A 25,564-nucleotide genomic window follows, 5' to 3' on the forward strand; every position below is an offset into this window, starting at 1 on the left:
CTTTCTATTTTTCTCCAACCTAATTCAAAGATCAACGTTTGGGGCATTCAACACCTACCGACTGTTCATTTGTCAAAAACACAAACGCTGACATTGGTCCACGTGCAGTTTTTCCCCCCCCAATCTATCTCATAGGAGGTTGGCATTTCCAAGAAAGCTGAATGGGCCCTCCCAGCATTCGGGCAAGGACGATGGACCCATCTGCAAAGCAATCCAGTTTCCAAAACAGAGCTAATCACTAAACAACGCGGGTTAGTTGGATTATGCGATCCTGCTACCATGTTTAAGGATGAATCTTTCCTCACACTGCTGATGGACTGGCAGGTGGGTTACTCATGAGAATGCGATTATTTGTTTGAAAAATCAAAACTATTTTTGCAAGTGATAAATCACTGCTTGACTCTTTGCCCACACAGGAAGCCAAAAGCAACTCTGTTTCTTAAGTTTAAGAACCAGTTCCCCATCCAAAGAACAGCACCCTTGAAGTCATCTTTCAAGGTACGTTACAAACAAATTTGAACAAATGAAAGCTAACTTTTAAAGTTCTTTGGTTTCGATTTTTAATTTGGACATCCCAGAACAGGGGTCTGCAAACCATGGCACTCAGGCAAAATCTGGGCTGACAGTGTTTTTGTAAATAAAGTTTTATTGATATCCAACTATGACCACACATTTCTAGAAGGTCTAGGGTTGCTTCTGTGCCCCAACAGCAGCGGTGAGTAGTTTTCATAGAGGTTTGTGTGGCCAACAAAGCTGAAAATGTGTACTAACTGGCCCTTTATATAAAACATTTGCTGATCCCTGTCCAAGAAAGAATCAAGGCAATTCACATGAGTCACCCTTATGGGTCCAAACAGACTTCGTAGGAGACAGGACTGGGCTACGGGTGGAGATCTCAGCAAGAGACAGTGATAGCTACAGAAGTCAGAGGCAACACCATTCACCCGTTCGGATTTGGCTTAGGGCACACCCCATGGAGACTGTTCACCCAAGAAAAGCAGACCCCCTACTTCAAATGCTAGGTAATTCACTGATAAGAGATCTCTGTGCAACACAGAAAGTATCTTACTTGATTGAGGAAAAGGTTATTTGAGTGTCTCAAAAGATACCATTGTTCAAAGGAAGTAAGATAAAATAGGGTAAGAAGAAGAATAGGGTATTTGGGGCTATTTGATGTGGCCCACTGGGAGTAGGTAACTTTAAAAAGTATCCTAGTATTGAAATAAAATCACTCTGGATCTGATTAGCCACTTGACCTCAGGAAGGTCAGACCTCTGTTTCTTGGCTTTATTGTGTACATAATGTGGAAACCACATTAGACACGGTTCTGGGTCCAAACCAAGCCTAGGACTGTCCTCCACTCCCATGATCCATTCATGCCTAAGCCCACATTACATTTACTAAATACTGACAATGTGCCAGGCACTGTGATGGTGCTGTGGGTACGAGGCCAATAACGCAAACAGAATTCCTGCCACCATGGACTTTAGACCCTAAGCAGAGAGACTGAGAACAAGTCAAACAATAGATATATAAAAACCAATTGTGAATTATGACAAGGGCTCTGAAGCAAACTACTGGGATGCTGAGACAGAACGATGGGGGCTGCCTGACGACGACAGCCAGAGAGGGCCTATCTGAGAAGGTGACAGGCCCAAAGCCAGCCCTAACAGATAAAGAAGAGCCAGCCACATAAGGCATTGGTTAGAGAGAGGGGGAGAGAGCAACATTCTCTTTATTTATGCATTTGTTTGTTTATTTATTTATTTTTGAGAGAGAGACAGAGAGAGAGAGACAGAGAGAGAGAGTGAGCATGAGAGGGGTAGGGGCAGAGACAGAGACAGACACAGAATCTGAAGCGGGCTCCAGGCTCCGAGCCGTCAGCACAGAGACAGATGAGGGGCAAGATCATGACCTGAGCCGAAGCCGGACGCTTAACTCACTGAGCCACCTAGGCGTCCCCAGAGAGGAGCATTCTTGACAGTGTGGATACACGAAGCACAAGAAGACTCAAGGACCTGCTGTGGCTCCCTGGTGTGGCCACTGGAGGGGGTTAACTTCCACAAGCAGCTCAGGCTTGGAGACGAGCCTGCCGGGGCTCTGACCGCCATGTGGCCTCAGGCCGATCAAAACTCTGCCCTCCTCGGCTTTCTCACATGGACAGCAGTGACACCCAGGGAGACAGTGACTTTGGTATGTCCCAGCTCTGCAGCACAACGAGTGGGCATGCTCCGAAGACAGATACAAACAAGGCCAGAGGGGCAGTGATGAGCAGGCAAGTGGGGGAGGAGACCCAAGACAGGGCTAGGAGGTGACCAGGGCCTGGTCAGGCACAGTTTTACTTTATTGGCAATGGCAGGTCACTAAAGGGTTTTAGGCAGGGCGGTTTTGTATGTTTCAAGGAGGACTCTAGGTTGTGGGGAGGAGGAAAGAGGGGAAGCAGGGGACCAGGATGCTGCTGCTGTCCAGTAAGAGAGAAGTGTGGACTGCGGTGAAGAGGTTGAACTTGACCTCACGGACCTGCTCTGAGCAGCTGGAAGCAGCCGTCTGGACACTGCTCTGAGAAGAGCTGTGAGGCGCAGACAGGGCTCACTGGGAAGAAATATCCAGTGTGATTAGTGATGCCTGCTCCAGGAACAGGAGGAGTAACAGCATACTGTTTCCGTACCTGTCCTCCATTTACAGAAACTTCCAGTAGTGTTTCTCGCACGGTAACATGCTGGCAACTCACCTGGAGATCTTTACTCAGAGCACCGATCCTAAGAGCATGGGGCTGGGGTAGGGCCCGAGGAGCTGCACTTGTGGTGTGCTCCCAGTTGATGCCGGTCCTGCTGGCCCGGAGGCCTCACTCTGAATAGTGGGGATCTCGAGCACTTGCGCTCTTTTGTCCCCACAGATTTATCAGATTGAGCACCAGCTCCCAAAGCTTGAACAGAAGGACACTGGAGAGGTGTTGACTGAATGGAGCTGGGGTGTGTGCATGTGTGTGTGACTTTCAGCCCTCAACTGCTACGAAGACGAGTCCCAAAGATTCCAGGGATAGCTGAGCAAAAAAAAAAAAACATATCACCCTAGAATACGACAAACGTCATATGTATGTATCATCCGTGTTCTGCAGGCCTCTGCATCCTTATTGCACTGACGATCACTGCAGGGATGGGGGCGGTGGGCGGATGCTAGCTCTTACAGAAGCTCCCAAGGGTAGTTTACATCCTGTGTGTGGAACCCCCCACACTCCTGGTCCATAATCCTAACTGTCATGAACATCAGCTAAGTCCAAATTTCCTTCCTAAAGACAGATGCAAATCAGCTCGGAATCCAGGGTGGGAGCCAGACCCAGCTGCCCGCACGTAACATCAGATGGCCAATGGACTCCGTGTTAAATAAACATCCCCGAAACCTGGAGGCTCAGTCCACGGCACTGAGCTTCCCTGGAAACCAAAGCCCTTTTCTCAAAGAAACAGAGACCCAAGGCTCCAGGCCATCCCTGTCGGCCCCAAGAGCTGCATCCCATGCATCAGTCTACAGATTCTTTTCTCTCTCTCCCTCTCTCCCTTTTGAACTCACAGAATGTCAAAAGCCTTAATTTTTAAACAGTTTACCTTAATAGAGCACGTTCATTTCGGAGAGCCATTAAAAAATCATGAGAACATTCTCCTGCTGCAGAGAGGTGATTCATGCTTTCTCCCAGCACACACCTCACTTTCGAGCCTCTCTGGGTTACGGCAGCCCCAACTCCCGTGTAGTCTGTACATCTCGGAGCGGCTGCGTATTAACATTAAACACACATAGCACTTTTCAGGTCTCCAGAGCGCTGAACAAGATTGCTTGTCAGATAACGTAAGGGTGAAAAGATTAATCATCACCAGAATTAATGGTTAGCAAGGGGTGGGACGACAAAGAAGTCATCTGTATGCGAGGGATTTCGCACCATGCATGACGCTGCCTCTGGCCAGGATGCTGGGGGAGAGGGCTGGATTCTGGCCGGTTTCCAAGTACAAAACACAGAGTTCAACTACTTCATCTGTCTAACTGGTGTTAGTTAAAAGGCACGAGGGTCTCATCATCAGCTCCAGGGTATTACCACAGGCTTAACTCAGATGAGGACAGCCACGTAAACACAGGCGGGGCCGGATGCTGGAGAGGCAACGCTTTCCTAACAGATCAAGGAAAGCCTGCCGAGTTCCGACCTAAGAACAACCCCTCTTCAGGTTTTGCTGAGATCTGGTCAGAACCTACATCAGCTCCTCGAATCTTCCAACAGCTCGGGGGAAGAACTTCAACCTTCCACGCTGCGTCTACCCTGCCTCCGGGCCTGCGTGGACTCAGATGCCTACTGTAACTCTACGACACATCGCCAGCCAAGTACGAAGGATGCAGACTTCAACCGTCTTGATTCCTGACCACCAGCAAAGGTTTGTGAATGAGAATAATGGGTGTTAGTAAAGATTTTTCATGGAAGGAAGAGGAGTTCAAGGCTCACAGATTAGATGGCAACATTGTGTAGAGACACTCGGCCCTTGGTTGCTTTGAGTACAACGTCCAGGAGCCCCCACAGCGTTCACCCTTTGGGAGGTACCCGGGCTGGATTCCGAACGGGCCCTGTGTTCAGGCCCGGATCTGAAGCCCGAGTCGGTGATGACTGCCCTAGAGCACCGTCACTGGCCCTGGGCTCATCCATGAGGTACCGGGGAGGAATCCAAGAGGACACAGAGCTGGGACCCCATTCAGCTTGTCTGGCGCTCTGCCTGCTTGCGACATTAAAAGAAAAAGTCTTGGCGAGAGAAAGATCGGTTGGTCAGTTGCACTTAGCCTCCCGCTTGTGCCCATTCGGGTTCTTCAAAGTGCTCAGCATCTCACCCCTCCTCCTTCCACCCGGACAACTACTCACACTTCCACCCTCAAAGCAGACGGCACTTTCTCCAAGGACCCTTCTGGTCACACGTGGCCTTTCCTCAGGGCCACCTCAGGGGACACAGCCTGTGGTGCTGTGACCTCCCTACTCGTCTGCCTGCCCTTCTCGTCCATCAGCTCCGAGGACAGCGACCGTGTCTCGGGTCCGCAGCGGGCCTGGTCTGCGGCGGGCCCTCCGTACGCGCGTCAGAGAGCAGTGACGTGAGGAGAAGGGGCGAGGGAGGAGCAGGAAGGACGCAGGCGGTGGCCACGGGGGAGGAAGGGGCAACGGGAAGAGGGCAGGCCACTCGCCCCAACTGCTCCGTCCACTCCGGTCTTCAAGTCTGACGCAGACGCCCCGATAACGTACCCCTCGAGGGGATGCGTACGTCACACGCTGAGAAAGGAGATGGGAACAAGTTCACCACAGCCGCCCAAGAACCAGCGACTGGGCAGCGAGGGGAAGCCACCAAAAGCAAAGCCAGTCCCGGTGCCAGGGTACAGAGCCGGCTCCGGGGTGGCCCTGGGTGTCCACGCCGGCTCTGCCCCCTGCCAGCCACGGGACCCTGAGTCAGCTGCTCAGGCCCTGGGAGGGGCCGCACCTTCACACGCCATGTGGGCAGCGAGAACACACAGCAAAGTGCCACGCCGAGGCTCGTGCCAGGCGCCCGCCATCAAGGGTTTGGCCCGCGCCCCGGTGAGGAGCAAGCGCTTGATAAATGGAGGCGCCATGACAGCCAGGGAGGGACAGTCCCTTCTCCGTCGAAACGGCTTGGTCACAGGCCTCGTCCCAGAGCAGGACCACTGGCCGCGGATGTCGGGTGCGGCGTTCAACAGCGTGACAAACATAAATGAAAAGCACAGCAAAGACCCAGGTGGTGGGGAAGGAATGGGGAATTGTTGAACGGGTTTAGAGTTTCGGTTTTGCAAGAAAGAGAGAGTTCTGAAGATGGGGTGCACAACAGTGCGAATGTGTTGAATGCGTCCCGAGCGCACACATAAAAATGGTTACTGTGGTGAATTTTGTTCTGTGTATTTTCCTACTAATCTTAGCAAAAAACACAAACCACGGAACGATGTAGCGATGACGGTTACTGTTTACAGAGCATGCTCTCACCGATTTCATTCTACAGTCATAACAATCCCGTAAGGGCAGTACTACCGTTATCTCGATTTCAGGTGTAAGAAAGCCGGGGTCCAGGGAAGAGAAGTAGCTTCTCCGACGTCACACACAGCGGCTGAGCTGCAGATCTGGGTTCATCCCTTCAGAGTCGGACTCCAGAAACCCTACTCTCAACCTCAACCCACACTGGGAAAAAGCATTCCAGAACTACTGGGGCGTCAAGAAGGCAACAGCCGGAAGCCCCGCTTTCGAATCCCAAGACCTGGACTCCATTTCCAGCTCTGCCCCCTGCTGGCTGCGGAACCCTGTGCCAAGTAAGGAAGCCTCAGCTTGCTCACGTGCCAAGTCAGAGGAACATCGACACTGGTGACTGCGGGAGGTGACCACACCATCAGTCAGACGACAGCACTCTGTAACCCATAAAGCTTCACGCCCACATGAAGGGCCCGACCCAACTCCTCCTCTAGCCTACACGGGAAGCTCGGGGGAAAGCCGTCCCAAGCGAATATCCCTTTGACATCGACACACAGGCTAGAGGTTATGTTTTAATCCAGTTACTTTCTGATGCAAGTAATGCCTGTCTACCATGGAAACGATAGCATGAAAAAGTAAGGAACACCCTTAACCCCACTACCTCCGTATCTCTGAGAAATTTCTAGAGCACCAGTGTGGCTGGAGTGACGGGAGATGAAGGGCGAATGGGAGAAAATACAAAGGTGGGTTGACAGCACTTCGGGACAAAAGAAGACATCATAAGAGAAGAACAACCAGAGGCAAAAATCAGACCCCCAGGAACAAGGACAGTTAGATTTCTTAAGAGGCAGTTTAACACCAACAAATGTCTGTAACAAAGGCTGACAAACTACACCCTTTGGGTGAAATCCAGCCTGTGGTCTGTTATATTGTGAGTAGTGCACATTTCAGGGAGAGGAGCGGGAGGAGGGAGAGGAGGGATAAAGGCAGGAGAGGGCAAGGAGACAGACCATCCACCATGCCCCAAATATGTGCTTCTGGGCCTTTACCTCTGGTCTGAGATACAACACACAGTGAACATTCACCTCCTGTCACCTGAAGGCAGAACGAGGTTTGTGCACATTTTGGAAGAAAACCCAACAGCAAGGAAGGCTGCTCAGGCACAAGGTAGGGAGGACACCAAGCCATCTCTGTCCTACAGGGACGTACAAGGGACGGCGGGACCAAACTCAGGCAGAGCTGTAGGCAGCACAGTGTGCGCTCAAAACCTGCCCAGGTAGCGAGAGATCCAGGATTAAATCTAAAGAGGTAAGAGAGAGGGGGGCCTGGGTGGCTCAGGTGATTAAGCATCCGACTTTGGCTCAGGTCATGATCTTGCGTTGGTGAGTCCAAGCCCCACATCGGGCTCTGTGCTGACCGCTCAGAGCCTGGAGCCTGCTTCCGATTGTGTCTCCCCCCCTCTCTCTCTCCCTCTCCCTCTCTCTCTCTCTCTGGAATAAACAATAAATGAATGGAAGAAGCAAGCAAGCAAGCAATAGGTAACAGAAAGGAGAACTCTAGAAGAGCTGCCTCCACGAATAAACCCAAGCTTTTCTGCTGACCTCCTGGATGAGCACATCAGGGGTCTCTCCTTGTCCCCACCCCCCACCCCCATCAATGCAAATCCACCGGCGGTGCTTCACCTTCCTAACTTGCTGTGTGACCTTGGGCAACTGACTTAAGCTGTTCCTTATTTGCAGAACGAACATCCACCGTCTTGGTGGTAACAGCATCCACCATCTAACATGTGAGGATTAAGTGAGTAAGTGGACAGGTCTTCATGCAGTACCTGACAGAGTAAGCACCACTTACTTAAATGTTAGCTGCACCCCCCCCCAAGCACCCTCCCCACCCAACGCTTTGCTGAACGGTGCTATTCAAAGACAAGGAATTAAGAGTCCACTCCGTTGGCCTTACTTGTGAGTAGAACTTAGACTGAAGAGTCCATGATGGCCCCCTGCCAACCATCCCCTCTCTCAGGGGTTCTGCCATACAGCCCCCAACAAGGGATGGGAGCGCCCAGGAGGTAGAGAGGTGGCATTAGTGACAGAGTCCTCAGAGAGGCAGGCAGGGCCAGGTCACAGGGGGCCCCGGGCACCATGGTTCTAGACCAAACACGATGGGCTGCTCAGTGCTGCTCCTCCCAGCATCTCCCTACACAAGCACCAAGGCTAGTTCCAGGAAGCCGGGGGGCCCCTAGAGAAGCCAGGACCATCCCACTTGGCCATCCTCAGGACCGGAAGGAGAGCAGGTCCTGATTTCTCGGGCTCAGTTGGCCAGAGGACCACACGGGGCACCAGGACGAAGACTCGCTGCTCCCACCCCCCCATCTCTCCCCTCCCCGCTCAGCTATCTCTGCGACAGGTCTGCCGTTCCGCAGGACCATCAGATTACTACAGCGCGCCTTGCAGAAAATGCTGAGTGGAAGGAAGGAGGAAAGGGAAAAAAAAATTCTCCTTCGTGCGATTCATATATGGGCAAGAGTGACAAACAATTCGGGGCGCTAAAATTAATTTGCTCCCTTGCCGATGAGGAAAAGGTAAGCGTTGAGGCAGACTCTAATAAAAACGTACTTAATGTGTGCAGCACATATTTATTCATCTTTAGAAAATCTGCAAAGCCGCCACCCTCCCCGCTCCCATAAAATCTGACCATCCTACTCAGCTTCTATTCTTATCCCCTGCTCATTTGCGTAATTTTAACACTGCAGAATATAGCTAGCCTAAGAATATTTTTTTATAATTACACCCATCACAGGACCTGTCAGTATCTAATGAAGGATAATTTCAGCTATTATAAGAAGCTTAAAAGATCATTTTCATGAATAATTCGTAATATGAATCATTAAATTCAAACAATGTCAGAAATTTCAAAAAAAAAGTGGGGGGGGAGAAAAATATTTTCAGTGTCTAAAAGTAACCAGCCCTCTAAAGGCAGAATCATTTCTGTCGTGCACAGAAACAACACATGGGGCAGATCTTCGTCTGAGGGGAAGAAACATGCCAACTGGCTCATGTCCCTTCCTGCTTTTCTTTTCTCACCAGGCCCCCCGAGCCGGAGGACAAAATCCACACCACTGGCAAGTCACATGGGGTGCTACTTGCTCTGACCCCTTGCTTTGCGCTCTTACCTCTCTCTCCCTCCAAGAAACAAGACCTGTCCGACAATGAAACAAACCTATATTGGAGACAGAACCAAGGGGCAGAGGGATACATGTTCCTGGTAAACTGTTTGCATTCCTAGATCGAGCCACACCTGCAACCGGGGGCCTACTTCCAGTTGCTGGGGTCAGAGGGTCTTCAGGATCTATGTAGGAGGGACAGGGCTGGATCCCAGAAAAGACAAATCACCTGTGAGGTGGTCTGGCTCACAGGTGCCCACAATGCATGGCAGCAAAGCCCCCACATCCACTCTCCCCCAGGAAATGTGAAGAGACCTAACAAGTCCTATTTCTAAAAGAAACTGGTCTGTTCCCGCCTTGCAACTATAAACACATCATGTACTAAAATCTGAGTGAGTTTTCGCTAAGAGAAATAATGTTTACACCTTAGATAAGGGAAGGAGGGAGGAAACGTCTTAACCAACAGAAAAAATACTGAACGTATTAACTAGATTACAAGATTCTGGAATATTACCCCCTTCTATAAAATGATGTTTCTCAAACTACAGATTGCATCCCTTTAGTGGGGTGGTGAAAGTAATTCAGTGAGTCACAACTGTTTGTTATGATGGAACAGAATGGAATATACAACATAAGAATGTTTTGCACATAGTAAAGGTTAAGTAAGTAATGTTCTAGGAAGGCAGTGTCTCAATTCCTTAATGCATGAACGTATGCACTTAAAAGCCTCTTTCTTATCGTGAGCCATAGTCAAAAAGGATCGAAAACCACTTTTGCTGTTAGGTTTTAAACCAAAAAGCAACTGACGGGCACCGAACTCACGTCTACACAGAGTGACTGTGCTTCTGTACATCTTTATATTATAAAAGGTACCTTCTAGAATTCATATTTAATTGGATGTCAAGAGCTCTCCGGCTACAAGATGCCAGAAAAGATGAAAAGAGAAATAGAAAGTCAGAGGAAACCAAGATTAATTTTATTTTCCTCTCCCCATGGGAGGCCAAATGATACATAAAGAGTAATTTAATACTTAAGCTCAGGGGCGCCTGGGTGACTCAGTCAGTTGAGCATCCAACTCTTGATTTTGGCTCAGGTCACGATGCCAGGGTCATGGGATCAAGTCCCATGTTAAGTGTGGAGCCTGCTTGGGATTCTCTCTCTCCCCCTCTAGCACTTTCTTTCGAGGGAATGAAGGAATGAATCGTACCAGGTAGGCATTACAGACGGAGTGGCTCAGTTTACATCATTCCAAAATGACAGCAGGCGAGCCTTAAGTCAGGGTTTGCACCTGGGCCTCAAAATTCTAGTTCAAAGTCTTACAGTATTGACCAATAGCTGGTCAACAGGACAACTGTCCGTGGTAATGCCGATTCTGCACGCGACAAGGGCACCCTGGACTCACAGGGCAAATAAGCATGGGACACAAAGAGAACGGCTTAAACAAAGAGAAGGGGGACTCCCGCTTGTCCTGTGTCACACAAGTGGGGAGAGTTTCAAAAGGGGTGAGCACAAAGCATCTTTCACATTTTAGTTTTCCCCATTTCTCCACTGAAACGGACCCCACTGCTGCCCTGCTGGCCAAGCCAGCACAGCCACTCCCTCGGGTAAAAGCTGCGTACCTGCGAATTCCGAAGTGTGGCACAAAGGGCTCACGTCCCCTCCTAGCCATTCTTTCTTCCGTAGCAAGAAAAATTTTTTGCCGGGCACCTGACCATCTGGATGGAAAACAAAGACAATTTCCCAGCATCCCTTGCAGCCACGTGAGGCCACACGAACGTGTCATGGGCAAACTGCAGCAGAAAAAGTTCGTGAACGGGAAGACTCAGGAGGAGAAACTACCCAAAATGAAATACAAGCACAGAAAACCAAAGGCCAGGTAACCTGCCCAAGGTCACGCTTCTGGCAGAGGGCAGTCTTGGGACTTTCGGAGCCCAAGCCATGGTCTCATGTTCATGTTCTAACACTTTCGGGTAAAGGCTGCCTCCATGAATGCTGTCCCACTCTACTTTGGAAAAGAGGTGAGAAAGGAGGCAAGACAGCCAGCGGCAGCCAGCTTGCACCCCATCAAACCCTCTTTCCAGTCACTCAGCCCACATGTGACTGGTCGCCGACACCTGATGCACCTTGCGGGTACAGGTGTATTTCACCAGTGCCTGACTTCACTATCATTAACTGTGGGTTTTTTCCATGCCATCAGCTTTTCTCTTCGCCCATCAAGTCCACGTGTCAGAAGGGGAGGTGGGTCACAGATCACAAAGCCGTCTTCAGGTGGGGGTGCTTACCCAGGAGGTACCTACCCGGAAAGGTGGGCTCCAGATGGTTAATGACACCCGAGGGTTTGTAAGTGACTTATTTTTTCGCTTTCCACGTCTCTGTATCGTCTTACATTCTCTACAGTAAATATGGCCTCTTTTTTAACAAGAAAACGCAAATTGCTGAACGTTCAACAATAAAGTTGCGGGAAAACTATTTTTAAGCAAGCTGCCAGTTCCGCAGACTGCTTTTGGCCCCTGTATGTACGTTTGCTTCTTGTCTATTCCAAATCCTTCATTTTACTCATCGGGAAGAAGCCAAGAGCACAGAAGCAAGGCCTCAAACTGCGCGGGCACCACTCCTGGTTGCCCAGCAGCGGGGACCCCTGCACTCTGCTAATGGCATTATAATGAGACGAACCAGATGCAAACGAAGGCACAAGTAATTAAAGGTAGAGCCGACACTGGGTGTTGTACGGAAACCAATTTGACAATAAATTTCATGTGTTTGCAAAAAATAAAAATAAAAAAATAAAGGTAGAGCCGAGCTGGGCCTCATTGGCTCCACCTGGGGGAAGGAGGGTGTGTTTTTGGAGGGAACGGGTCCCAGGAAAAGTGTGAGGATGAGTCAGAGGGAAATGAAAAGGCCAACGGGGAGCCCGGCAAGGTGAGGAGTCTCAGGTACAGCACGTACCTGGAATGCCTCCCGGGCCCCGTGGTCGAGCGCACCCAGGACGCACGTCACGTGGCTCGATGTCCACATCCGGTCCTGTTCTGCCCACTGGCTTGGCTGCCCGGGAGAAATGTGGGTGCTCCGTCTCCTGGAGCCCACCAAGTGCACCCACCCAGTCACCCCTGCCTGTGGGCTCCAGAGGGGCACACATTGTGCGTCACTCCCTTCTGCGTCGGGACACCATTCACCCACTGTGCACCTGGGCAAAGCACTCGGCCGCGCCGATGACAGGAACAACAATCTAAAACACAGGGGATGGCAGGGGCCGTAAGCCAGTTCGTCCCCTCTCTATGTTCGGGCCTCTTAAGTCCCAGTTCCCCCACCTGCACGGCAGGGACGATGAAGCAGTCAGCCCGCAGGAAGGGTGCCTATCAAGCAGTTAGAGCAGGGCCTGGCATATGAGGCTTAATCCACATGAGCTATTATCATAAGGGGCTCAACACATTTCATTCTGTCACTCATTCACCAAAAACCTATTTGTCACCTACCAGGGGTCAGGCATCTGTCTTTGCAAGGTGTCTGCCCAACAGCATGAAAACCAAGTCAGTGCTCCTCACAAGGAACCCGAATCCTGGTATAAACGCTTAGTGAATCCGTCACTCAAGAAAGGAAGAAATAAAAAAAAATTTTTTTTAAGTACAAAAGAGGCAGCAATACTACAGAACTGAGGGAAATCAAGTTGGGGCAGTGAGGTCTGTGAACAGGGCGTGTGCTGGGCAACTGGAAGATTCTAGACAGAGTCAACAGGAGGCACACGGGTAAGGACGCCTTCCAGGGAGCAGGGGAGGGGAGGGGAGGAGGAAGGGGATTTCCACCCAAACACAGTGTGAAATCGAGGCCGTAAACCCGTGAAACAACTCCAGATGGAGAGATGAGCTTTATCTCTTTACAGGATGTCTGTTTTTCTATTCGGTCCAAGAAAAACCATTTAGACAAGCGACTCTCACCTGAGATACAAGGCGTCATTACCCACACAAGCAAAGCACAAAGACCCGATGCCTGATGAAAGCTCTGATTAGAAACTTAGAGCAGCTTTCAGAACTAGAGTGGCATTTAACAAAACAAGCCACCTGTCAGCTTCCTGGAAGGAGAGGAGCCAGACACCAAAGAGGACGCTGACTGACAAACTGCACAACAACCCAAGGCCAAGGCGGCCCTAAAAAGTAACAGCAACAACGATCCATGGACCTCTGGCCGTGGCCTCCGCCTCCGAGGAGGGAGCTGAAGCCCTCCAAGTGCTCCTATTCTGTTTCTGGGCCTTCATCTCCCACCGAACAATAAAAAAGAAATGAACAGAAATCATGAATCGATACTTGGTATTTCCAGGCAATTGCTCTTGCAATGACTTAGCAGGGGAAAGCATCTTGCAGGGGATAAAATCAGGGCGAGTAAATAAAATGTTACCCTTTATGGCAGTCCCCGAAGAGACCAGGGACCAGATCCTCTTGCCGTGATGACCCCTGTGCCTTTGATGAAGCTTTGCTCAATGCTGACAGCGCTAAGGGCTGGTTGGGGGTGGTGGGAAACGGCAGGGGGGGGGAGGAGCTGTGGCAACCCCCCACCCCTGCCACATAGTTTCCATCAGCCTGACCCTCCCCCAAGCCACCTGGGGCCAGGACTGCTGCTGCCTACCCAATATCCATTACCCCTCCTTCTTGGTGTGCCAATGACACCATCACATTTCCCAGGTTTCCGTGCCATCAGGGGAGCCCAAGAGCTAGAAGTAGAGGCCCTGGAGGAGGGGCGGTACTCTGAAAAATTCCTTAAAGATTGTCCCTGAAGCTTTAAATCCTTATACAATTCAGCTACAAAATGCACGCTCGGCCATTCCCCACTTCCCACTTCCACCCGCCGGAAATACAGATGTAAGGGCTGGAACACCAGCTGCCTTCTAGGTGCCATGAGGCAATCAACACGATAAAAAGCCACGTACCGCAGATGGCAGAGCAAAAAGAAAAAACAGCCCGAGTTCCTGATGATCATAAAACCATCACACCAGCCCCAGACAAGACAATGTATTTCCAGACTTTTGATAAGTAAGAGAAAAACCTTGTACAAGTCATTGTTTGGGTTGGGTTGGTTTGGTTTTTTTAAGGCAGCCACACGTTGCCACCTGATCCACTAGCCCAAATGAACATACAAAATTCAAAGTAACAGAGCCCATGTTATGCAGACGCAGTGTCAAGACAATGCCTCCAAACCCCTACCCAACAAAACCACCAAACCTCTCCTGAGTGAAAATTCTGGAGAGGTTACATTCCCCACGTCGCTCGGGCTGCATGGCCACCTGTGCTTCTGCCACCCAATGTGCCCTCTTCCTTAGTCTCCCTCCTCATTTCAGGGGGTTGCCTCCCTCCCATTCTCAATCCAGTGTGCTGGGTAGAGCTGCTCCCACCTCCCCCCCCCCCCCGCCAGGAGTGGGCACGTGAGGAGCCTGGCATAGCCCATCAGAGTTCTAACCCTCCTCTGAAATCCACAGGATTATCATAAGGGAGGCAGGCGACGCAAGCTGGGGCACAGGGTTCATCTGGGAACATATGGATGACATCAGTAAGGACATCCTACCTAAAAGGCACTTGAAACTCAATTCTTTTCTTGATCTGAAATAAATATGGAAAACTGTCCATTGAATCTGGGGGGGGGGGGGGGTGGTGAGTACACTGGGTATTGGGTACCTTATTCCCCAGGCTTTTCCAGTAAATTCTAATTAAAAAAAAAAAAAAAACAGAGTTTGGGCCACTGTCCCACGAATGGCTCCCTGGGTGCTGCCAGTACTGATCCCTGCGTAAGGGGCCAGGTACTGAGCTACTGGTTCAGGTATTTATTTGAAGGTCAGTAAACCAGCTCATCACACAAATCATTTACCAGGACTGCAAAGCTCTCAAGGAGATCGACTTTACGATTATCACCACAATTATTCACCCACTTTCAGAAATTAACATACAGGTGTTCTGCTAATGTGCCTTGACCTTCCGCATACTAGACGCCCTGCAAAACGCACCTCCGATCCAAAATAACGTCAACGACTGCCCGGTACCTTACACATGTCACCCGTTTGAGACTTCAAACGGCTGCACAAGTCAACACTACATTATTATCTCTGCCCCCAAAACGAACACACTGAAAGCTCTGAGTTAAAAACTTATTCTGAGAACTTGGAACTAATCGAGGAGAGTGTGGAGATTCATCCCAGACCCCACTGGCTGCAAAACCCAAGCCTGCCTTTGCCTCCGTGTTCTACTGTGGCCTCCTCAGGCACCTCCTCTCCTTTTACTGTGGGAGGAGGAGCCTTCGCTGAGGAAGAAAACAAGGCCAATAGCCCGCCTCGTCTCCATTGCTACCGGAAGTGGCTTCTCCCCAAGTCTGATGGCCAGTCCTGAAGCAGGCACGTTCCGACCCCGCAGCGCACATTAGGTTTCAGTCGTCCGGGGAGAGGAGGGACAGGGAACGGACCTTTCTCAGGATAAAGTTAAGGGGTAGATGCTACCCCGCTGAGCTACCCCACCCCAGGCTGCCCCACGTAGGCAGGCAGCTCCTGGTCAGCAGCTACACCCCACCTCGGAGGTCCAGGGTGACGCAACAGATTTTACCACCTAGGACACCATTCTCCGGCTAGCGTAACGGATGTGGAGAAGCAGGAAGCACATGCACTACTCAGCCTAAACCTGGCTAAGACCCCGGCTTGGCCTCTGTCTAGGCAGAGGACTCTAATGGTTAATTTCACATGACAGCGTGCCCGGGCCCTGGCACCCACGTGTGTGGTCAAACGCTCGTCTAACTGCCACTATAAAGGTACTTTTTAAAAGGAGATTAACATTTTAACAGTAGACTTCGAGGCTATTTCCTCTCCATAATGTGGGCGTGCCTCACTCAATGCATGGAAGGGAAGCAGGCCTTAAGCTGAAGACTCTAAGAGGAAAGACGGAGCTCCCCCACAAGGAGGAATCCTGCCTCCAGATGGCCTCGGACTCAAGACTGCCACGTCGACTCCTCCCTGGGTCTCCGGCCTGCCCGCCTACCCTGCAGATTTTGTAGCTCCCAGATTCTACAAGAGCATGAGCTAATTCCTTAAAAATCGATCAGTCACATCACACAGAGACAGAGAGGTAGGCAGGCATGTGCACACAACTGTATATGGACATACACACAGCTCTATATACATGTATCCGTATGTATAACCCGCGTGTGTACGTGTATATACACATATGTATGCGTGCATACGTGTGTGCTTATGTGCATGTGCGTATATATGTAGTGGTTTCTCTGGAGACCCCTAGTACGGGGACCTTGAGCACACCCATCTCTCAGAGCCGCGGTCTCATCACACGTGTCAAGTGGGAGTACCAACAGAAATGCTACAGGCCGCAGAACCCACCACAGCCCAGCACGTTACGGGTACCCACTGAATGGAGGCTTCTGCTTTTCACCATCAACCAGGTATTTCTCGAGGTGGTTCCAGGTCTCGTCAGAAAAGGCAGAGCTGTATCGTGCCCTGCATTTGTAGTTGTGTGTCTACTTTTCACTGTCCGTGCCCTCACTAAGCAGTCAGCTCAGGTGGAGAGCTCGTACCTGTCAGTCACCGAAGCATTCCCACAACTGTGCCTGGCACACGTCCAATCTACTGAGAGAATCACAGGGGACCCTTTCTTCCCATCAATAAGCCAAGATTTGCAGGGGACACCAGAAACACCTTTCAACACAGGGCAGGTAGCACATGGCCTTTCCACCCCAATTAATGACCGGCAAGGCCATCAGTCTTCCTCACAGACACGTCTCGGCCACATTCCTGGACGCTCTTTCTACTGCAGACCCTTACAAGTTACCAAGCACTCCTTCCAAGACTCTAAAGGCACAAGTCCCACGAAAAGCATACTGGGTTTGAGGTCCCTTTCTCAGGAGCCACGCAAGTGGCTTAGGAGACAGACCCCACATGCATCCAAGCGAGTGCCCACTATGACTGGCATGAACCTCTGCTCCCCTTCCCTTGTACTGAACTCCTGCTGGGAAGCAGCCACCCAGCCAGAGAAGACACTCCCCAGACCCGTCCACATCCAGCTGGAACCCCAGGCCTAGTCCCCGGCCGTGGGCTGTGGGCAGAGTGGTGCGGGCCACTGCTGAAAGAAGGGGAAACAATCATTCTATTCCTTTTCTTGAGTAACGCTGCTTCCCCCCAACTTTTCCTCCTCTCAGATAATGCCGCTCCCATCTATGCCAACTTGCCCACTACTCCAAAATCACTGCTGAGAGCATGTGGATGGAATGTGGCAACAAGTTTTATCAAATACTTATTGTGCCCTTGGTCAACACACACACAAACTAAAGTAACGATCCTCTGTGCCGTCAGACAGACCACATACCCGAGACAGGGCTACAAAGTCCTGAGGGCAGGCAGGCAATCAAATGCCAGGGCTAGCTTACTGCTCCCCAGGGCAAGAGGAGTTTAGCAAACCGAAGACCAGTGTGATTACATTTCTTTACGGCGACAGAAGAGCTGGCTCTTATAATAAACGCAACATCTGGCCTGGCCAGGGAGGAGGGAGTGGTGCTTCCAGAAGAGGAAACTGGATAAGCCAACAGGAGGGATCAGAAAGCGGTCAGGATGGGGGCACATGGCCAGACTGCACTGAAGCTTCATGAGCGCCACCCAGAGGGGAAGGACGCTGGGCACGGAGGAGCAGGGCCACGCTCCTGGGGGAAGGGAAAGGTCAGAGAAACAAAGGAGACGTGCTTGACACCCCCTGTGGGTCCTTGGGAGGTGGGGGGTGGCAGGGGCGGGCACAGTACAAGTACCGTGTTAACTGAGCAGTGGAGGCGAACACCTTCCATTACACACCCACCTCCCTAACCACCCACCCTCTTCATAATTGCTGGAACCTATCTGGAGACGAGTCCTGAGGCCACACCTGGATTGGAGATGAAAGACAGAGCTTTGATTGACCCGGGACGCCTGCCGCCGGCCAGGAGCCAGAAAGCGGTCACATTTGGAGCCTACTGGCTGGCCCTGAACTTCATTCGTGTGCAGGTGATAATCCGCCAAGGGAGTGGTTCCTGTGGGCAAGCACGGGCATTTTTACTCCCCAGCTGACTGAGTGTGGAGCCAAGGCTGAGAAGCACCGCTCTGCTCCACGTGGGGATAGATGGCAGAGTGGTTTATATGGAAACTGCTGGGGAAGAGAAGCGCTCTCTTCCGCTCGTGTGCCGAAAAGATGAAACCCAGAGCGGCGGGCAGCCTCTTGCCGGAGTGAGAAGGCCTGCTGAGAACGGGCCAGCGTCCACTGGGGCACGGGGGCTGGGCCTAGCAGTCACAGGAGCCCAGGCTGTGCATTCTTCCCTAGGCGGCACTCAGCGACACAGGGCTGGCAGCCTGGGTTCCGCCACGGGGGGAGCATCAGCCAGCACCCTCAACCGGAGGACTTCTCCCCCAGAGGACTAGCGGTCCGACACACAGCAGCATACGCTGCCAACACTAGGGGGAGAAGGGTGGGGGGAAACCAGACCTGAGAAATGGGGGGGGTGGTCCTGTTATTTGAACCCCTGGATCAAGACATCCCTGAAGACAGGCACTTCTAGACTTTTTTTTAGGCCAGATAAAATTGGACTGCAGGAGTCCTACACTCAAGACCTCTGAACGATGACACCAGAGGAGAGTCAAAATCGTGTGCTAACCGTAGGCATGATAAACAAACAACACGTGGTAAGAATCTGACTGGAGACCAAGCATCAGAAGCGGTTATGTGGGGTCCAGCACACTGGCAGCGTGGCACTGACCCACCAACCCGCCCACGGCCACGCTCTGCAGAGCAGCCACGGGTCTTCTGTCACCTAACCTCCCACGAGGTCCTACAAGAGCCCCTCGGAAATTTCTACTCATTCATGTGAACACTCATGGAGCACGTACCTGAGTCCAGCACTGCTCAAGGCACTTTGAACACAGGGGAAGAAAGAACAGACAAGGTCCCCGCTCTTGTGGATTGCACAGAGGGGCACAGACAGCAAGCACAGGACGGGGTGAAGCGTCAAGAGACTCCGAGGTCCCGATACACTCTGTGATGAAGTAACATGATAAAAGAGGAGGGGGAAGACACAACATGAGATAGGGCGGTCAGGGGAGGGGACCCCTGAACAGAGACCTGCCTGACGGGGTGAGTCAGCCGTGCAGACACGGGTAAAGAGCATTCCAGCAGAGGAACAACCGCAGAGGCACTGAGGCAGGAACGAGCCTGGTGCATCTGGGGAAGAGCCTGAATGCCAGTGTGGCCGGGGGAGAGTGCGGGGGCGGGGACAGGCCAGGAGGAGGTGGGGTTGGAAGGTGGGGGGGGGGAAGGGCCGGGCCACAGCCAGCACTGGAGGCCAGCATCAAAAGGCCTGGAGCGGGTTTTAAAGAGCACAGCGATGGCATCTGGTGGATGCTTCCACGAGGTTCCACATCTGTCCCACTACACCCAGACACAAGCACAGGCGGAGTCAGGAGCCAGCCTTCCTCGTGACCAAAGCCGCCCGCCGCAGATCAAGACATCTGTGCACACCGGGGGCAGGACGCAAGGCCACCCAAGCAGAGATGGCCCACCTGCTGTGGTTTACACTCCTGGATACAAAGTCAGGCCCCCCCACACCCAGGACACACGCAGGCTCTAGCAATACCCCGCCCACGGCCATCCATCTCCACAGAACCGGGGCCTCAACTGTCCTGCCCTATTTTCTGGGAGCCCAGAGACACACAGGTCCCTGAGAGTAAGAAGCACACGCCACGTTCAACGGGGCATCAGCGAGCAGGCCACACGCAGGCAGAGATGCAACAAATCAGAGAGGCTGAGGACTTTTTTCTTCTTCTTCCGTTTCTTAAATTTTTTAAATTGCTCCCAAACTTCCATCATCTGTCAAGTTCCTCCCACTGTACCTCCTGCCTCACCGCCGGTGACTATGACGGCCACTAGCAACAGAGCCCTCTGTCCCTGAGCCCATGACACGTTAATTAAATGGAGCCACCGACAAGAGCGTGCAGCCTTAAACCCATCACTACAGGAGAAGACGACGGTGGCCAAGGCAGGACAGTGGAGGGAGCCCAACGAGGGGAAGGCCAGGAGCGAGAGCCCCCGACACGCCACAGACGGGGTTATTTGCAAAGACAGATTCCGAGAATTAAGAGCCCTGTCCCAGGACAGGAGGGATTCCGCATCCAGTAAAGAGCTGATCGTTCGCACAAGCCTATGAGCTACCGAAACCCAACTCAAGCTTGAAAACGGGCCGGGGAGCGAGGGTGGGAACTCAGGGCTGCACTCTCCTGTCAAGTATGGCTGGATTCGGAGGCTCAAAGGACATGATCAGAACCCAGCTCTTCCCTGCCACCCGGCTCAGCTCCTCCCTGTGCGTGACGGCCTCACACGGAGACGAGAGAACTGTAGTGGCCCCAGCCTCCCAGGCCCCAACAGGAAAGAAGGGTGCCCCTGGCAGGAACACCGCTCCTCCTTGGCCCAGAGACCAGCTCCGATTCACAGGTAAATGCTCCTCAGGGGAGCCCGAGAGAAGGCCAACATTGAGCAAGGTTCTGCTGAGCGGCAAAGAGCCCAGAAGAAATCCCACGGGACGCCGAGAAAGCAGCCTCGTCGACCGCACCCGCGGCCACCGCCCACATCCGAAGAGTAACACCAAGGGTCCTTCCAGCAGTGAGGTCCCAACCACCACGGCGTGGGGGCTTCACCTCTGGCGTCCAGGGCAGGCGGTGATGGGAACCATCCACAGGGGTTGGCACCGGTGACCCCAGGACACACGGTGCACAAGCACAGGCCGGGGCAGTGAGCTTTCCTGTCCCATATGTGCCGCCCAGCAAAGGCCACAGCTCTCCTTTGAGGTCTCATTTTGCCCACAGGAAAACTCTGACAAAAACCCCACCTTCAAAACATCAGCACCCCGGCTCAAGCTCCATAAGACAGTGATGACGATGGGCCCAGGGCCTGTCCACGGTCGAGTCAGTACCTCGACTCAGCTTAGTAGCTGTGCTCGTTTCCTGTAGCTGCTGTAACAACCACAAACTCGGGGGCTTAGAACACCACAAAATTGTTACCTCACAGCTCAGGAGGTGAGAAGGCTCGAAGGTCTAACAGGCTCCGGTCAGGCCGAAGGCAGGTCCGTGCTCCTCCTAGAGGCTCCAGGGCAGAGCCCATTCCCCGGGTCTTCCCGGCGTCTGGAACCTCTCAGACCCTCCTCCTTCCTTTTGTGAGGACCCTTGTGACCACGCTGGGGCCATCTGGAGAAACCAGGATAATCTCCCCTCATCAAGATCCTTCACCTACCCACAGCTGAAACGTCCCTTTTGCCAGAGCAGGTAGCGTATTCACAGGTTCTGGGGATCGGGACACAGATGTCCCTGCAGGACCAGCATTCTGCCCGCCACAGTATCTTCCAGATGCCAGACTCTGATACGAGCGTGTGATCTCAACTCCCTCATCTAACACATAATCCTCACAAGGGCTTATCAAGTACATACTGTTTTCATTCTAACTTTAAGACTGTACCAAAGGGCTGTCAGAGGTATAAGGAGTGACGATAATGTCAACTACTAACTTGTACTGGACGGTTACAAGTCAGAGAAGATTCTAAAGGCTTCGTACTGATCTATGTCTGCTTTCCCCCAAAGCCTGCGAGGAAGTTACTACGGCAATTCCCCTTTTACAGAAGAAGAAACGGAGTCACAGAAAGGCCACGTGGCCCGTGAGTCAGCTGTACAGGGGCGTCCTCAGTGTTCTTACACAGAAGTCACTCATCCACACACATCCATCGTGAGATGCCAGGACCAGGTGGGATGCCAGGTCTCCCCAAGGCTGCGGCCGCGACCGTCTCGCTCCGGGGCCACGGGCAGGATGAAGCGGCACCTTGGACAAAGACACCAGCCGAGGGCAGGACAAGCCTTCCTTCTTTCTCCGACGGCCAAAGCAGCGGAGCAGAAGCCCTCTCGCTACACCATGCTCCCGACCCAGCCCCGCCAGCATCTCCCCCCGGAGGCCCCTCCGTGGCTGCGGCCCTCACAGCTCTTGGCAGGTGGACTCCATTCAGGGACTGCGTTTCCCCACGGAGACGTCCATCAGCGAAATACCCTCAGCCTCACCCCCCACACTGTGGCTTGTTGGGGAGATTCTCGATCGTGTACAGGGCACTCAAAGGTCCCCCACCTCCCCCCATGGACTCTCTTCCCTCCCGGCCCCCACTGGGGGAGAAGGAATTCTGCAGACCCGACAAGCCCTCACAAGGGGAGTCCCTGGGTCTACATGTGGGGCAGTGTGTGAGGGACGGTGACTATGGCCGCAGGTCACGCTGTAGTTTCCTGGAGAGTCCTGTGTCTGTGCCTTACAGGGAACTGGAGAGACAGGGAGAGGAGCCTTCGTTAAGTAGCATCTCGAAGCTGCAACAAAGTCATCTGCTGGCTACTGGTTAGGAGGCAAGTACAAAACATGTACGTATCTCAGAAGATCACGTTCTCTTCCTCGCTCTCACCATCAACTATCATGTGACACAACTAGCACAGCACCCTGTTAGACCACAAGCTGAAAAGGAGAAAAAGGACCAAGGAAAGACCAGCAGGTGACAGCGTCTCTCCAAGTAAAGGCTTACCCCGGTCAAGACCTTTCCCTCACCAGGTCTGGGACACATTAAGCCACTGAACAGCTGAAGCGCCCAACCAGTCCCCCCTTCTCTGACTCAGCAGGCCACCATCAGGGCAGACTCCAGCTCCCCAAGTTGAGAAGGCCAGAGGAATGAAGTACCTGAGCATCAGATCTGGGCCTTCCAGCTTCTCCCTGCTGATGGATGAACTGCTCCTCTGATTGTACATCATTCCCTGCAAGTTTGGCTAATGTGAGTCGACTGGTGAGAGAATGAGCCGGTCTTGCGGACACAACCTATCAGGGATCCGAATAGGTTCACCTGCTCCTCAGCCCCCTCTGGCAAGAGTCCAACTTGTCAGAGTATGCTTCAAAATTCAGTGAAGCCTGAGAGGAAAACATTCGTCTGGAGAGTGATCTCCTTGTGGCCCTCCCCTCCGTAAGTGCAGGCACCCGGTGCTGGAGAGGAGAGTCGGTGCCTCGACTCCTTAACACAACTGCTCCCAGGCCCAGGCAGAGTCACGCTGTGAGCCTCACTGTCCAGCCAGTTCTCTGCGGATGTGGAAGCCCTTATGCCACAGCTCTAAGGCTGGCGGGGAACAGACAACACACCCTGGGATGACAAGAGATCCAAAACCTCAGGTGAAGGTGTAAGCTGTTGGGAAAGCTGACCTCACTGAGGAAACCGAGCACTTGAGGGGAGGAACAACCCAACCTCACTTCTGGACATTAGGAAAAAACAAAAATTTTCCTTCAGTTATTTCATGAGGCCACCAAAATCCTAGTCCAGACTTTGCTGACTAAACCATGGTTTTCTTAGAGGAATTATACCATTCTTTTAAAAAAGGAAAAGGGTGCAAATCTGAAATCTAAGATCCAGAAAATTAAAGGGTGTCAACAATCTATTCTCAAGGTTCCTTTTTGTTTTTGTTTTCACTCCCAGAGGCATTTCCACAACAATGAAGGTGGGGGGTCTCAACACAGCCCTCAGACTTCTCTTCAGCCCTGAAGGCATTTAGGGCTTAACGTGGTTTTTCACTCTTTTCCCTACTGATGAATGCTCACACTTTCATAAAGAAATTGTTGCCAAAAGACAAAAAGGATCCTTATATCCTTGAACTAAAAGACTCATATTGTGGAAAATGCATTTTGAATCCCCACCTGGAATCTGGGAAGCTGGCACACATCTCTAGCTCCAGCCCCGTAACACCGGGAGCCACGGCAATCAGAGATCAGAACGGACTCTCGGGCTCTCCTACTGCCCCTGCCCCTGCCCCTCCAACTCCCCACACACCCCACGCCATCCCTGCCTGGCCAAGACACCCCAAGCTGCCACAGCCTGATAAGGGTCCATGCTCATCATTTCAGCGTGAGTCAGCAACTAGCTGGGCTTGAGCACTGAGTCCCACTTTGCTGGACTAATAGAGGGTATCACGTGAAAGTGAGGTAAAAGCTCTCTGAAAGAGCCCCTTGCTTGTGGGGTTTTTTTAAGTTTATTATTTTGACAGAAAGAAAGAGAAGGAGCAGGGGAAGAACAGACAGAGGGGGACAGAGGATCCCAAGCGCGCTCTGTGCTGACAGCAGTGAGCCCGGAACTCACGAACCATGAGATCATGACCTGAGCTAAAGTCGGACACTTAACCTACTGAGCCACCCAGGTGCCCCCCGCCCAGAGAGTAACTTGTAATGAGGCTGCTTCGCGGTGCTGGGCACAGAGGAGGCGCTCACTAGCATTTCTGAGTGCAACGTGTAAACTACAGCACTTAATAAGCAACAGAGCCTCCATCAGGGTATGCCGACGCCCAAGGGCTTTCATAAAAACCTTCTGCAGGGGGCACCTGGGTGGCTCGGTCGGTTAAGCGGCCGACTTCGGCTCAGGTCATGATCTCGTGGTCCGTGAGTTCGAGCCCCGCGTCGGGCTCTGTGCTGACAGCTCAGAGCCTGGAGCCTGTTTCAGATTCTGTGTCTCCCTCTTTCTGACCCTCCCCCGGTCATGCTCTGTCTCTCTCTGTCTCAAAAATAAATAAAAACGTTAAAAAAAAATTTTTTTAAAAAATTAAAACCTTCTGCAGACAAAGGACCCAAAGGTAAAGTAGATGGTCTTGAAGGGCATTCCTGGTAGTAAGAGCAGTTAACAACTGCTACCACACGGAGTACAAAATACGCTACACGGTCTCAGCTCTAATCCGTTCCAGGGCTGTCTTGGCATCCTGAAGGCACATACCCTGCTCTGGCTCAGAACTCTCAGCCTATGTCTTAGGACAGGGAGCTTCAGCTGCAAACAACAACAAAAAAAACTAGGCTGCACACTGCAGGTTCCATGGACCCATTTGCCGGAGGAAGACTCCCAAAGTGCTCACACGCCAAAATGCATTTTACAGCGTTGAGGTTTTTAAATCCAACACAAGCCCAGCAGGGGTTCTTTTTTCCTAGGTTTAATTTTCTTACTGCACCAAGTCAAAGTTCTGAGCAGGCAGAGTACAGATATCTCCAAAGGCAGTGGGGTGCAGACTACACATTACGGGCGTAAGAGTCACGTATCTAGACAAGCAAACGTGGGGTCCATCCGAGATCCAATGCAACAGCTCCTGAAGGGAGGAGCCCTCTTCTCGCCTGAGAAGCGGCATAGTTACCAAGTTCCCCAGGTACTTCCCTTTGCACACAAGAGTTTAAGAACTCTGCAAGGCAGGGGCGCCTGGGTGGCTCAGTCGGTTAAGCGTCTGAATTTGGCTCAAGTCATGGTCTCGCGGTTCATGGGTTCAAGCCCCTCATCGGGCTCTGTGCTGACAACTTGGAGCCTGGAGCCTGCTTGGGATTCTTTCTCCCTCTCCCTCT

General features: G+C 52.0%; 1 protein-coding gene across 9 annotated transcripts in view; it reads right to left on the reverse strand.

Moving 5' to 3' along the window:
* The window catches only part of SNX29 (sorting nexin 29), a 500,159-nt gene that overhangs the window by 276,398 nt on the left and 198,197 nt on the right, over positions 1-25,564 (reverse strand). The window contains exon 15 of one of the 9 annotated variants that reach the window (XM_042923023.1): positions 22,451-22,965. The exons of the other annotated variants lie outside the window; for them this stretch is intronic. Within the exon in view, the coding sequence (XP_042778957.1) occupies positions 22,841-22,965 (125 nt within the window). The 3' untranslated portion in view covers positions 22,451-22,840. Of the gene's footprint in view, positions 1-22,450; positions 22,966-25,564 lie in introns of those variants that run through there. 9 annotated transcript variants of the gene reach the window in all.

Source organism: Panthera leo, chromosome E3 (assembly GCF_018350215.1).
Source record: "Panthera leo isolate Ple1 chromosome E3, P.leo_Ple1_pat1.1, whole genome shotgun sequence".
Taxonomy (NCBI): Eukaryota; Metazoa; Chordata; class Mammalia; order Carnivora; family Felidae; genus Panthera; species Panthera leo.